Source organism: Thunnus albacares, chromosome 1 (assembly GCF_914725855.1).
Source record: "Thunnus albacares chromosome 1, fThuAlb1.1, whole genome shotgun sequence".
NCBI lineage: Eukaryota > Metazoa > Chordata > Actinopteri > Scombriformes > Scombridae > Thunnus > Thunnus albacares.
In genome coordinates this window covers 40,009,209-40,022,483 of record NC_058106.1, presented here as the reverse complement: position 1 = coordinate 40,022,483, position 13,275 = coordinate 40,009,209, and the positions used below count along the sequence as shown (strand labels likewise).

The 13,275-nt window shown below is 41.5% G+C and overlaps 3 protein-coding genes and 1 long non-coding RNA gene across 7 annotated transcripts in view; 1 reads left to right on the top strand and 3 right to left on the bottom strand.

Annotated features, from left to right (window-relative positions):
• LOC122987674 overlaps positions 1-6,302 on the bottom strand; it is a 54,976-nt gene extending 48,674 nt beyond the window's left edge. For 2 of the 4 annotated variants that reach the window (XR_006404554.1, XR_006404555.1), the window contains exon 1: positions 6,118-6,302. This is a non-coding gene — a long non-coding RNA (uncharacterized LOC122987674). The remainder of the gene's footprint in view (positions 1-6,117) is intronic. The other 2 variants (XR_006404556.1, XR_006404553.1) reach the window with 2 other exon arrangements.
• The window catches only part of LOC122986896 (NLR family CARD domain-containing protein 3-like), a 1,497,050-nt gene that overhangs the window by 144,971 nt on the left and 1,338,804 nt on the right, over positions 1-13,275 (top strand). The window lies entirely within an intron of this gene.
• Positions 1-13,275, bottom strand: part of LOC122986857 (NLR family CARD domain-containing protein 3-like) — a 934,102-nt gene that overhangs the window by 513,058 nt on the left and 407,769 nt on the right. The window lies entirely within an intron of this gene.
• slc9a5 (solute carrier family 9 member A5) overlaps positions 8,756-13,275 on the bottom strand; it is a 34,954-nt gene continuing 30,434 nt past the window's right edge. The window contains exon 16 of the mRNA XM_044358534.1: positions 8,756-13,264. Within this exon, the coding sequence (XP_044214469.1) occupies positions 12,696-13,264 (569 nt within the window). The 3' untranslated portion in view covers positions 8,756-12,695. The remainder of the gene's footprint in view (positions 13,265-13,275) is intronic.

The following is a 13,275-nucleotide window of genomic DNA, read 5'->3' as shown; positions in this document are numbered from 1 at the left end:
GCACTTTGGTACGGCTGTAACTCAACCCCGGTATTAACAGGCCCACGGATCAATTATTCTCATTCCAGGAGAGAGAGAGAGATCTGAGCATGTCTGATGTGCGGAAACATGATCATTTCAAACATCATGTACAGGTGTAAATAATTGTTTATTTATTTTACATTTCACAAATCTTGTCTTTTTGAAAAATGAGAAACTGTGTGCAGCATATACCGAGGTGATGCACTAGGCCTGAACCCCCTCAGCCAGATCATCTCAAAGAGTGGCTACGGGTACCGGTTCCAAAGCAGAACAAGCATCAGTCACCTCCTCTACATGGATGACATCAAGCTGTATGCCAGGAATGAGCAGGACATCGACTCACTGATCCACCTCACCAGGATCTACAGCAACGACATCGGAATGTCATTCGGACTAGATAAGTGTGGTCGGATGGTATCGAAGAGAGGGAAGGTGATCAGGACCGAGGGGGTTGAGCTACCAGAGGGCAGCATTACAGATGTTCAGGACAGCTACAAATACGCAAGGAAGTCAGCCACAGCCAAATACCTACACAGAGTAAGGCAGGTTATGAAAAGTCGGCTGAATGGGAAGAACAAGATACGAGCCATCAACACGTACGCCCTGCCAGTCATCAGATACCCCGCTGGTATAATAAGTTGGCCAAAGGAGGAGATAGAGGCCACTGATATCAAGACAAGAAAGCTCCTCACAATGCATGGAGAGTTTCATCCCAAGTCCAGCACCCTGAGACTGTACACTAAGCGGAACGAGGGAGGCCGAGGACTGGTGAGCATTAGAGCCACTGTCCAGGATGAAACAACCAACATCCAGGAATTCATCAGGAAGATGGCCCCCAAAGATGAACTTCTAAGTGAACCTCAGGCAGCAGAAACCCAATGATGCAGAGGAGGAGGAGGAACCATCATGGAGGGACAAGCCCCCACACGGCATGTACCACAGACAGATAGAAGAAGTGGCTGATATCAAGAAATCCTACCAGTGGCTGGAAAAGGCTGGACTGAAGGACAGCACAGAAGCACTGATCATGGCAACACAAGAACAGGCACTCAGTACAAGATCAATAGAGGTGAGGATCTACCACACCAGACAGGATCTCAGGTGCAGGCTGTGCAAAGATGCTCCTGAGACAGTTCGGCACATAATAGCAGGGTGTAAGATGCAGGCAGGAACAGCGTACATGGAACGCCATAACCAAGTGGCTGGCATAGTGTACAGGAACATCTGCACTGAGTATGGGTTGGAGGTCCCAAGGTCACAATGGAAGACGCCTCCTAAGGTGGTTGAGAATGACCGAGCCAAGATCCTGTAGGACTTCCAGATCCAGACTGACAAGCTGGTGATGGCTAACCAACCAGACATCGTGTTGATCGACAAACAACAGAAGAAGGCAGCGGTGATAGACGTAGCAATCCTAAGTGACAGCAACATCAAGAAGAGGGAACATGAGAAGATCGATAAATACCAAGAGGAGGAGTTAGAAAAGATGTGGGGAGTGAAGGCAACAGTGGTGCCAGTGGTAATGGGAGCACTGGGGGCTGTGACCCACAAACTGGGAGAGTGGCTCCAGCAGATTCCAGGTACAACATCTGAGGTCTCTGTCCAGAAGAGACCAGTCCTAGGAACAGCTAAGATACTGCACAGAACCCTCAAACTCCCAGAACTGGGAGTGTGTGTTGTGTGTTGGGGAGGCCGTCTGCTCTTCCTCTCTGGTTTTCCCCTTTTAGAAAACACATCTTGTGTTTTTAACTGTTAATATTTCAGCTGCTTTTCGGCTCACAATAAGCTTTTTCTCATTTCCATAATTTTCTGTTTCTGTTGTCAGAAGTGTCAAATTTGATCAGGGCTCATAAATACAGTGCTAAGAGTTAACAAGGAGTTATTACCTGCTGCTGCTGCAAATAGATTCATGATCACAATATCATCTGATTAAATGAACAAGAATCCAGGTTACTGACAGCAGATCGACTGTACTGACGTTTAAAATGATCACAGAGAACATTAGGGACACAAATGTTTGTCAAAGAATCTGTTAGTGTCTAAACCAGCCGCAGACGTGTATTCAATCTGCTGTAAAACAAGAAAAATGTAGAAAAAACAACCCTGAACTATATTAGACATGTCTGCTGAAGAACAGTGACACAGCCGGATCCTGTAGACATAATGTTCACTACTCACAGGAACCTCCATTACAGCCTGAACACGGCATCATGGGACGCAGGATGTCAGTCACTGCTAACTGGTCCATCCACAGTAAATGTTTCATTTTTACACTTTTAGCGTTAAAAACATTCAGATTCAGCTTTGAATGAGAAGTTTTCATACAATCAGAGAAACACCACGAGTCAATCAGACCACCTAGTCTAAACACTTTACTGCAGTAATAAACAGACTGATCTCCATGCTTCAGCCTGCCGTCCTCTGGGAGGAACAAAACTCAAGATGTTTAAAAAGCATTTGTCTTGTGGAGGGAGGTTCATGCTTCAGGTCTGACGCAGCAGAAATGCGGCCTCACAGTAAAGCCAGCAGACTGCTGAGGTGTTGGTATGTGCTTTCACTGAGGCTCAGGGCTTATCGGACTGTTAGAGAAGCCTAACAGAGGGCGAGGCTGTGCTTCACAGGATAAACTCTGAGCAACAACAGCAGCTGAGGGCTTAGAGGAGCCACAGATCTGAGAACAGTTGCTGTGAAACAGATGTGTCATGCTCCAACGTCTGCAGGACAGGTGGAGTCTCCATTACATCGAAACCTCCACCTCAGAGCCTGAAGCTGCAAAGCATTCACAACGAGAATCCACGGGGCGGAGAAATGTTCAGAATAAATATCAGATGGTTTTTAAATGTGGGTTCTGTCTACTGTCAGTCAACACTGTGATGCTGAGCAGCAGCAGGACTCAATGATTTCTCACTTAGCAGGAAATTAATCACCAATTATTCTAATAATTATAAAATCATTTATCAAGCAAAACTACCATCCGCTCTCTGATTTCAGCTTTCCATTAACGTTAGTCTCTGAGTGACGGCGTAGAAAGTTCACGATATACCTCATGTTGTTCTCTCAAAGGTAATTATTTACTGGCTGCCTGTAATGCTGCCTTTTGTGAGGATGAAGTCCAGCGTGTGCTGCTGTAGACAGCCCTCACAGTTCAGTTCCATCAGCATCACCTTCTTAACTAACAGTTAGAAAATCACTTTTTGACATTTGTGAATCGATGCAGAATCATCGGCATCAGGATGCATCTTGGAATAGATTTTTTCTCCCCAACATCAACAGTAGCTCAAGATTTCTCCTACAAACATTTGTGTAACATTAATACATGTTGTGTTTTAAAGTTTATCAGGATATTGCTGCACAGCGTCAGCTAACTATGAACATACACAGAGCTGTGAGATCTGTTGCTACTTTCAGTGCGATGCAACGTTTCAAGTCATTTTTGTGACTGATCCTATGATCTCAGACTGATCCTTATCCCATTTATAGACTATTTATCATTAAAATATAACAATAACAATTAATATAATGAATTGCTCACATTTTTAAAAAAATCAATCAGACAGCATTTTGTGAAAAAGTCAAACATTCGGTGTAGTTTTAATAAACTCAGCATTGTTTCTCAGTACACTGACTCCCAGTTGTTGATTGTATATGTTTTTGTCTTCATACAATATAATTATCACTTATGTTATTTATTGTTATTTGAATATTATTGCACCATTAGTTTTGGCAGCGATGCCCCAATAAATCTGTATTTATCAAAGGCCAAAGTGGCCTTGACCTAAAAATGACTTCAGTCAAGGCCTGTAACATGCTTAGTATTTTACAAATGTTTTTCTATTCGATGAATGTGGTCACGAAAATTAACTAGGTGGAACTAGTGGCACCGTGTAACACCGTATAACACCAAGTAGCACAGCGTAACACCGCGTAACAGCACGTAACACCGAGTAACAGCACGTAACACTGCGTAACAGCACGTAACACCACATAACACTAAATAACACCGCGTAACACCGAATAACAGCACGTAACACCACATAACACTAAGTAACACCGCGTAACGCCACATAACACTAAGCAACACCGCGTAACACCGAATAACAGCACGTAACACCACATAACACCATGTAACACTGCGTAACACCAAGTAGCACCACCTAACACCGTGTAAAAATGAGTAACACCATGTAACACTGTGTATCACTGAGTAGCACGGCGGAACACCGCGTAACACCATGTAACATGGACTACTGCGACAAACCTACTGCTCAGCCTGTCAAAGTGTTTAAATGGGTGTACAGGTGCGGACCCCTCAGGTAAAGTCTATTTGATTGAAAGCACAGACATCTGATGATTTCCCAAACAATAAATTAACCACACAGGTGATTCCATTGATTGATATTGTACATTTATCACCACCATTAACAGCCATAATAACTTTCCAGAGTTGAACACTGAGCAGTAAAACAGACACATGTGCAGCCTCAGTGTGACCCTCATTCATTACAAACTGCCTTCCTACCGTATGCGTACCTGTGCAGGACATGCTGCTACAGAACTGACAGTGTTACACAACACACATACCTGCAGGTTAAACTGTGGAATGACATAAACAAAATCAGAGACAGTTTTATTGGAGGAGCTACAAGTCCCACCTCCAGGACATAATACTTTCTGTCAGTCACAGGGTGGTGTGGAGGCCTGGGGTAAGACAAAAAAACACCACCGGCAGCAGAATAACCATAGGAATGCTGCTAAATATGCAACACAAATAACTAATGCTGAACCACAAAAGAATCCTGAAGACAAATTGATGATAAGTGAATCACAGACATTCTGACACAAAGCAAAGCTGTGCTTATTAACTACATTTCATCAAATTACTGCACATTAAAACAAAAACTGGTGGCTATCACTGACCAAACAGCATTCTGCCATTTAAATCAAATGACACAGATCAGGACTTTACTACAGCCTCTGATCTAAACTTCCAACCACACTTTAACTGTAAGTTTGGTTGAAATGTCGCATCTTGACATTTAGGGACAGCCTCTCCTTTTCCTTTGTATGCTGCTTTTCTCCTGATGATGTGCACACTATGTATGTATGTATTAATCACTAACTGTTTTAGTAATCGATTAACTGTCTTCAGTCACTGTTTAAGAAGAAAAACTCCAAATTATCTGATTCCTTCTAAAGTACGTGATAATCAATCAGCCTTAAAATCATTTAACACACATCTACGAGTTGACTATCCTGCTTATACCCGGCTCATTTGCCAACAATATAAAAGAAAAGCATTCGCAAACTTTTGGTGAAAGTTTTGCACTTAGAATCAAAAAGGTTAAGAAGCAAGAGGTTACTGTTGTCATGACAACCTGCCACACTGTACTCACCACCGGCCTGAACCCGGGCATAAAATTCATGTAAGGTGTCATTAAGTATAACTGCAGAGTTGTTGTTTAGTTTCTGGTAGAGAAAGTTTCATATGTTCATATGGACACCTGACTACTGGTTTAACACACTGGAAACACTGGGAACTCTTCCTTTAAGTTAAAACTGGCTGAAACATTAACTCTGCTAATTTCTAAGTAACTTACACACAGCAAATGAAGCCATCAGCTGACGCTAAACCGCCAAAAACAGCAGCTTCGGTTAACTTTAAACCAGCGGCTAAACTATCAACAGCCGTTTCCATATGACTATAATTAACTAAGCCGTCAGAAAACGAGCTGGCTACTTTAAGAAAACAGCAGTAACATTTCCAGCATGTTATCAGCAGGAAAATATCGACAGATAACGTCAGTTTTACCTCAAATTGTCTGGCTAAGGTTACAGCTAACTGTTAGCTTCAACATTCAAACGGCAACTTTTCCCAACAGCTAAATTAAATTATGTTACCTGGTTCGGTTTTCACTCGTTAAACCTAAACATTAAGCATTAATGTCCCTCATACAGCACAGATTCTTGACATTATGTAAAATTTACTATCTAACGTTTATTACTTTCCAGCGTTTTAACGTTACTTTTTGAGAGTTCAGCTTCGTTTTATAGCCGAAACAAAGTTATTAAAACAGGGACCGGTTTGTCCACACTTACCGCTGTTTTTCAGGCATGTTCATTCCTCAAACACTCCTCCGTCCAGCTGGAGCACAATATCCTCAATTAGATGAACATGTAAGATATTTTAGCCTCTTTCACATGTTACGACTCATTTCAGCCACTGCAATAAAAAAAACAAAAACCGTTAACGTTAAACTGGTTTAACCCGGAAGTGACGTGTCAGCTGCTCCTTGCACAACGCATTACCAACATTTTACATTTTTTATCCTTTTATCGAAATAAAATATATATATATATATATCTTTATATATCGTCATCATTTTTTATTCCCATACAAATGACAAAACCAAACGTCCATAATTGTCTTGCAGCGACGAACAAGGATATGGAACTAACTTCCGGCCGCCATCTTGGTTTGGTTGATTCATTTTTTTACAACTAATAATAATAAAAAAAAGTTATTATAAAATATTACAACAACATGACAACAAAAATCTGGAAACAGATATAATATAAATCCTGACAATTAATTCTCATATCCTGAATAAAAAAAGAAAATACTGTACATCAAAATTAATCTATACAGTAGAAAAGACAAGCAGATAAGATTGTCAGTAGAAATAAAAGAAAACAAAAGCAAAGAACAACGAAGAAGAGAACAAGAAAATCCAGACATGTGTTTTAAAGCAGCCAAGAATGACTCTTTTCTATAAAGAAAATGTCACTGATTTATAATCCCATATTCAGGTAAATATATGTTATATATGCTTCTCTGTTTTCTTAGTTTTTAACAGAGGTGAAATACATGTCAAAATATTTTAGAAACACTCTTAAAGTGGGTTTTTCCATGAGGAGGAATCTCATCTAATGAATAAAAAAAGTGCCCACAGTGATGTAAAGATTTACAATGAACTGAATTTTGAAAATCTTCAGAGTACTAGAACAGAATATCAACACCAATGTATATATTGACAGTGAGTTTCTCTGTCAAGTAGTTTTCCAAGTCTATCAGTTGTGCTGATATTTGGATTTTACTATTAAGCATTTATTCAACAAACGAATGGTCTCTACAACTTTATGCCAGCAGTGATCATCATTATACTGTATAAAGAATTTTTTTCCATTTTTTATTTGTTTATGTTGACTGTTGTGCAATCCTGCCATTCAGTCCTCATTTTACAGTCAGACTTTGCTAAATTAAATTTTATGAATGTGTCCCATATTTATGTATGGGTGTTGCTTATACCCTTTGTGCTTTATTGAGCTGAACTGAGATTTTCTGCTCTGGGTATAATGCCTGAACAACTGAACAGCCACGATTACTTTCCCAGCATCAGCAATGTTTTCTGTATTTATTTCATGTTAAATGTAAAATCTGAATCTGCAATGAAACCACCGACTCTAGTTGTCAGATAAATGTCGTAGAGGAAAAGTAAAGTCTTTTAAAGTAGAAATTGTACTTGAGTAAATCTACTAAATTGCTTCACCAGATGTTCAAACAGTGGCTGACAGCGGGGCCAACTCATATTCAGGTTGAAGTATTGTACTCATTTGTGACAGATATGTGTTTGACAATCTCTATTGTTTGCTGTGTTGTTGGTACACATGACCTGGTACTTTCTGTATGTTCAGGATCACAGCCAATGTAAATGGGTTGGAAACCACATCCACCTAGTGTAAACTGGCTCTGTGCTGGTGAAATTTAGCCCTTTGAGTTCATTGAGAACCTTCAAGTATTTTGCTTGTTTTGTCTTCATCATATTTTGGAAATTGCAAATAAATGTCTTCCTGTTTTCCCCTCATGCAGCAGTGATGAGTGTTGTACACAAACTGGACCCTAGTTTGAACAAAACCTCTTCCTTGAAGGCATGGTCTGACTGCCACGTTAGCTACCATGGTAACAGAGCTTGGTTTGAACGCCATCTTTGTGAGGCCACAAAGCCAGGGTTACACCCGAGGTTAGGTGGCTAACCCGCTAATCCTGTTCAGTAAGACAGAACACTGGTACTGTTCCACATCCCTGTCAGAATGTGTTCTCAGGATTATCATGGTATTAAGTTTGTCAATATTACTCATTATTACTTATTACTTTTAGCCTTTTGCAGGAGGACAGTGTTACTGTACGTATAAGAAACCTTTTCTGACCAGCCATTCTCTAGGGTAGGTTTGGCTAACTTGCTGTAATATCTGTATTGTCCACAAGAGAGAATCCACATAAATCCTTTGCTTAAGCATAAGTAACAATAACACACTTTTATAATTATCAGTTACAAGTCCTGCATTTAGTGCAGATGTATTAGAAGTGAAATAAGCATCAAAAGTAAAAGTGTGAACATTATTGAGCGCTGCAACATAATCAGAGCACATCTTTAATCTGTAAGCAGCATTTTAATGTTGTCTACTTTACATACTGAGGCAATTTCACTTATACCAATTTAATATACAGGTTTTGTTTCTGGTATGTGAATCTGCAAAGTTATTTAACTGATTAGTAACTACAGTCATCAGATGGAGTAAATACAATATTTCCCTCTAACATGTAGTGCAGGAAAAGCAAAATTGGAAAATGGAAGTATTTAAGTTAAATAAAACAGTACTTCTGCAAAAACCACATGTCGTCCTGAACTCCTTTGGACTGAAGCAGGTATCAGTAAAGAAACACAGAGGCAGCTGGTTTCATTCAGAAAACACACCTTACATTTATTGACTTGACTCTTAGTTCTCTGGGCAGAAGCCAAAGCTAACAAACATTTGGCACAAAGGCGGATACGTTTCATTCGATTTTTCCACACAACAACCTGAATCACAGATGAAACAAAAACCTCTGAAACAAAAAGAGATGTTATCTCTGCAGCACATTCTTGTGTCTGTGTCCAATTAAAGAATAACAGAGTAAGTGCAGCATGAAAGAACAGTAAAATAGCCACACTGACAGCTGGATGAAACACTGCAGTGAGGATCAACAGGACAGGTTTCTAAGGTTTCTGAGCTGGAACTAAACTGTTACCCCACCTCACAACTGGTCTGGTGTCAGCTCCAGTTCAAGTATCTATATGACATAAAGGCATTTCTACATGCAGCAACATGTTTCTGTTTTTGTCTGTTATTACAGTCACTGCGGTACAATGAGGCAATGAGAAAGACAACACAGAGCGTGAGCAGCCCCGCAGCCTGCTGCACCAGCTGAACATTCAGCTGTAAAGAAGTCGACAGTAAAGTTTAATCAGGGTTTTAATCCAACAGCAGCTGAACTAACAGAAAGAATTGAGTCCAGAGTGACCTGCAGTGAAACAGCATCATCTTATAGCTTGCAAGATTCAGCTTTTTTCACCTGACACATTATTGTCTCTGTGTTTAAATCCTCCTCCTCTTTTTTACCCAAATGGTTCGGGTTAGTTTAACCAGTCAGTTAACTGAAGCATCAGTGCTGTTGCTATGGTTACCTGCAGTTTAATATACTGGCTAGAGCTTTGATTTAGAGAAGTGGTTAAACTGTTGACCTGAAGTACGTTTGAGGTTTGTTTGAACAGTAAGAACTGTTCAGTCAGTCGTACAGTTTTACAGTTGTAAGATTGTAGAACTTCTCTCCTCAGTGTTTAAAAGAGAAAACCATAAACGATAAAACACTTTTAAAGACTGAATTCTGAAAACGACACACTAGTCTACATGTATCCATTAAACAGGAGAATATAAATCTTGTGTTTTGTCAGTGGCAGTTAATTTGTTGAACTTTATTGATAGTTTGTTCTTAACGTCATGTCTTATGGGAAGTGACATAATTATCATTTTTCAGATTGTAAATATGATTCACATCAACATCCAAGTCATGACACCTCCGATATATCTGACTTAATGACACGGAAGAGCCTGAAAAGGCAAACATACTGTACAGATCGCACAAAGTCCATCATCAAGGTAAATACTGCTTTATGGGATATTGTGCTATGTTGACTAGGAACAGTGTTTTTAACTCTTTCATCAACCGACTGTCTCTCAACGTCAGACTGATGTTCATTCATTCAATCAAATAAGAGTGTTTTGTTAGCGAGGTAATATTACTTTTTCTAGTTTGTTCGTGTTCATTAAAACCAACATGGACCTGTTTTGGGATCCAAAAAGAACAGCTGAGAGTAAGACTGAGTCTCCATCTAATGAGTAAAAAAAAGCACCAGCAAGACAAGACTGAACAGTCACAAGTCTTATCTTTCTCTGGAGAATTAGCTCTACAGTATTAACACTGCATGTTGTCTGCAACAGTAAAACATTTATGACTGATGTTGTTTGAGTGGTGAGTGAAGGCTTGGCTCAGATTTGCAAATTGGTTTGGGAGGGTGCAGAATGGGAATAGGAGTATTTTTTTTACCCTCTACCTGAAATGCACAATGTTATGCACATTAGTGTCATGATTTGGGACTAAACCTCCCCTCACAGAGGAGGACAAACAGGCTTCCAGCTGAAGTTAAACTGCTACAGCGGCTGCAGGACTTTGAATCAGATTGAAGAAGCTGAAGCTGACATTAAGGCGAACAGACTCTTTGGCAAAACGAGAGACGACAGACTGAAAACTAAAGAAACAATCACAGAAACATCTTTACTTTCAGCGTGCACCCGACCTGCTGGTGGAATAATAAACCTGTAGACAGTCTGATGATTGGCCTCCTCCTACACACACACACTCACACACACACACTCACACACACACAGCAACACAGACACGACTGAGTAAGGCAGTTATAGACAGATACACACTGTATAAATGTTCATTATGCTCTTTTTTTTATACACTTTGGTCGTTCAAAATAAACTACTCTGTAGATTTTATATATTTTCAGCTTTACAAAATACATTTTTAGAATTTATATGAGCAGCTTTGATAGAATAAATATACATGTCAGATGTGTGGATGCATATTTGCACCTGTTTGGAAAGAAAAGCAGAGAAATAAAGGTTTTAAAAGTTTAGAGTGTGACTGCAGGTGAAGCTGTGCAGTGTTCAGACTGATCTCCATTAAATAATATTTCTCATGCTTCATTTCTACCTGCTGTGATAACATCTTACTCACCAACCTAATAGCTGAGATAAAAAACACTGAACATGATGAGAACAATTATATAACTGATAGAAATGAAACAAAACTACGATGACCCAAAATGTAATAAAGAGGATTTATCCAGCAGTGTTCACCCTCAGCAGGATTTAAGGTTTTGATTGATTACATAGTTTTAATTGCAGGACTGATCAATACTGCACTGGGTTTCCTGTAAAGACCTAAAGAAGCTGATCCTGTTCATGAATGCTTCAATGATTCTGTTACAAGGACCAACAGCGCCCCCCGATCACCAGTTTGGGATCTGTTGGACACAATAACAAATTCAGAGTGTTTATTTTAATGTCTGGTGATATTCTGCATTTTTCTTCATGTTCAGACTCAAACCAGCAATTCATTGATCTTCTAACAAGTACTGTGATATATCTTCTGTGTCCAAACTATTAAAAACATGTCAATGAGTCAGATGATGATCCTTCATCACCATGAACGTGTCTGTATTAATGACACCGAGCTGCTATCAAAACGCTTCCAGCAGCAGGAAGCTGTGAAAGACGTTGCTTCGTTTTAAGGGGTCACAGGTTAAAAGGTTTGGGAACCGCTGCACTAGAGCATCAACTGTGGATTCATCCGCCGCTGAAAATAATCCCCAACAAATGTTTGTTTGGTAAAAATTACAGTGAGCTGCTGTTTGAGGACATTTTGTAAATGAAATGACATATTTGTGAGGAGTTTGAGGATAAACATGAGATTTGATGACCAGAAGTAAAATATAGAATAACACCAGACTCATACTTTAAAATGTGGAGCCTTAAAGAGTAACTTCACCTGACCTCCAGTGCTTTAACGTCTCACCTCGCTGCAGTGATGTAGATGTGACATCACTGGTGGGTGTGGTCAGAGGTGACACACGGCTGTTCAGGCTGCTATTAAAGTGACTCTTTGAATGAACTGTTGACCCGGCCAACAGAGAATAACTAAGTCATGGATGTGACCGTGTTTCTTTTTAGTGTGTCATGTGATTGACGGGACAACAGCAGAAGAAGAAAAAATGAAACATCTCTACTGACAGCAACTACTGACACCTGTCCGCTGTCTGTTCCTCTAATCTGAAAACACCTTTGAGAAACACATACATGCTGGTGATGTGCAGCTCAGAGCGGCAGTGATTGGATGGACTAACAGGTGACCTCTGACCCCTGCAGCCTGGTCACCTCAGGATGGACTCAGATTACAGATTGAGCTCTATGTACTGGTCGGACTGGTCGGAAGATACTTGAATCTTCGTTGGGCCAAAAACTAGATGTGCTAACTGCTAACACGTGGATAAGACAAAGACAACGACAGGACTGATGGTTATCAGATCAGATGGACATGAAGCTGCAGGAGAGGAAATCTCAGGTGAGCTGAGAACATAGCGAGCTGGTTTCCTATTGGACGGCCTGACAGGCAGCACGCCGCCTGATGTGTGTGTGTGTGTGTCAGTGAAAGTGTCCTGAAGCTGCTGATTGGTGGAGAACAGTTCCTGCTCCGCCCCGCAGGTGACGGATGTTTTACTGATCTGTGGTTAAAGCTGGGTGGGGCCTCGGCTGTGCGGCTCGCTGCCAGGAGGCGGCGCCGTCACCAGGCTCCTCAGGTACACGCACGGGTTCCTCCGCCTGCCCGAGCCGGGTGGCAGCGGCGGCGGCGGAAGAGAGCCGGGGGGCCTCAGGGATGACATGAGTGGCTGCATCTCCTGCAAGACTCCACTTTCCTCCTCCTCCTCCTCTTCCTCCTTCTTCTTCTCTGGGAAGCAGAAGGAGCCCTGACCCAGTGGCGCTCCGATGGAGGAGGTGCTGCCCGTCACGCTGCTCGGCGGGGTGTAGGAGGCGGGACGGGCTGCGCCCAGTCTGGAGAGGGCGCTCACCCGCGGGTGGACGGGCTCGGCAGGGGCCGGCGGCGAGGAGATGCTCTCCAGGGAGGAGATGCTCTGGTTCCAGGCCTGCTGGAGGTCCACAGGGATGATCTTCGTGGCCTCCACAGACACACAGGGAGGCGGCGAGCCCACGCTGCCCTTCCACGGCAAATGGCTGTGTCCGCTGGTGGGCGAAGGCGGGGCGGCTGACGGACTCGGACACCCGTCCAGAGCTGCTGGGACTGCAGGAGGA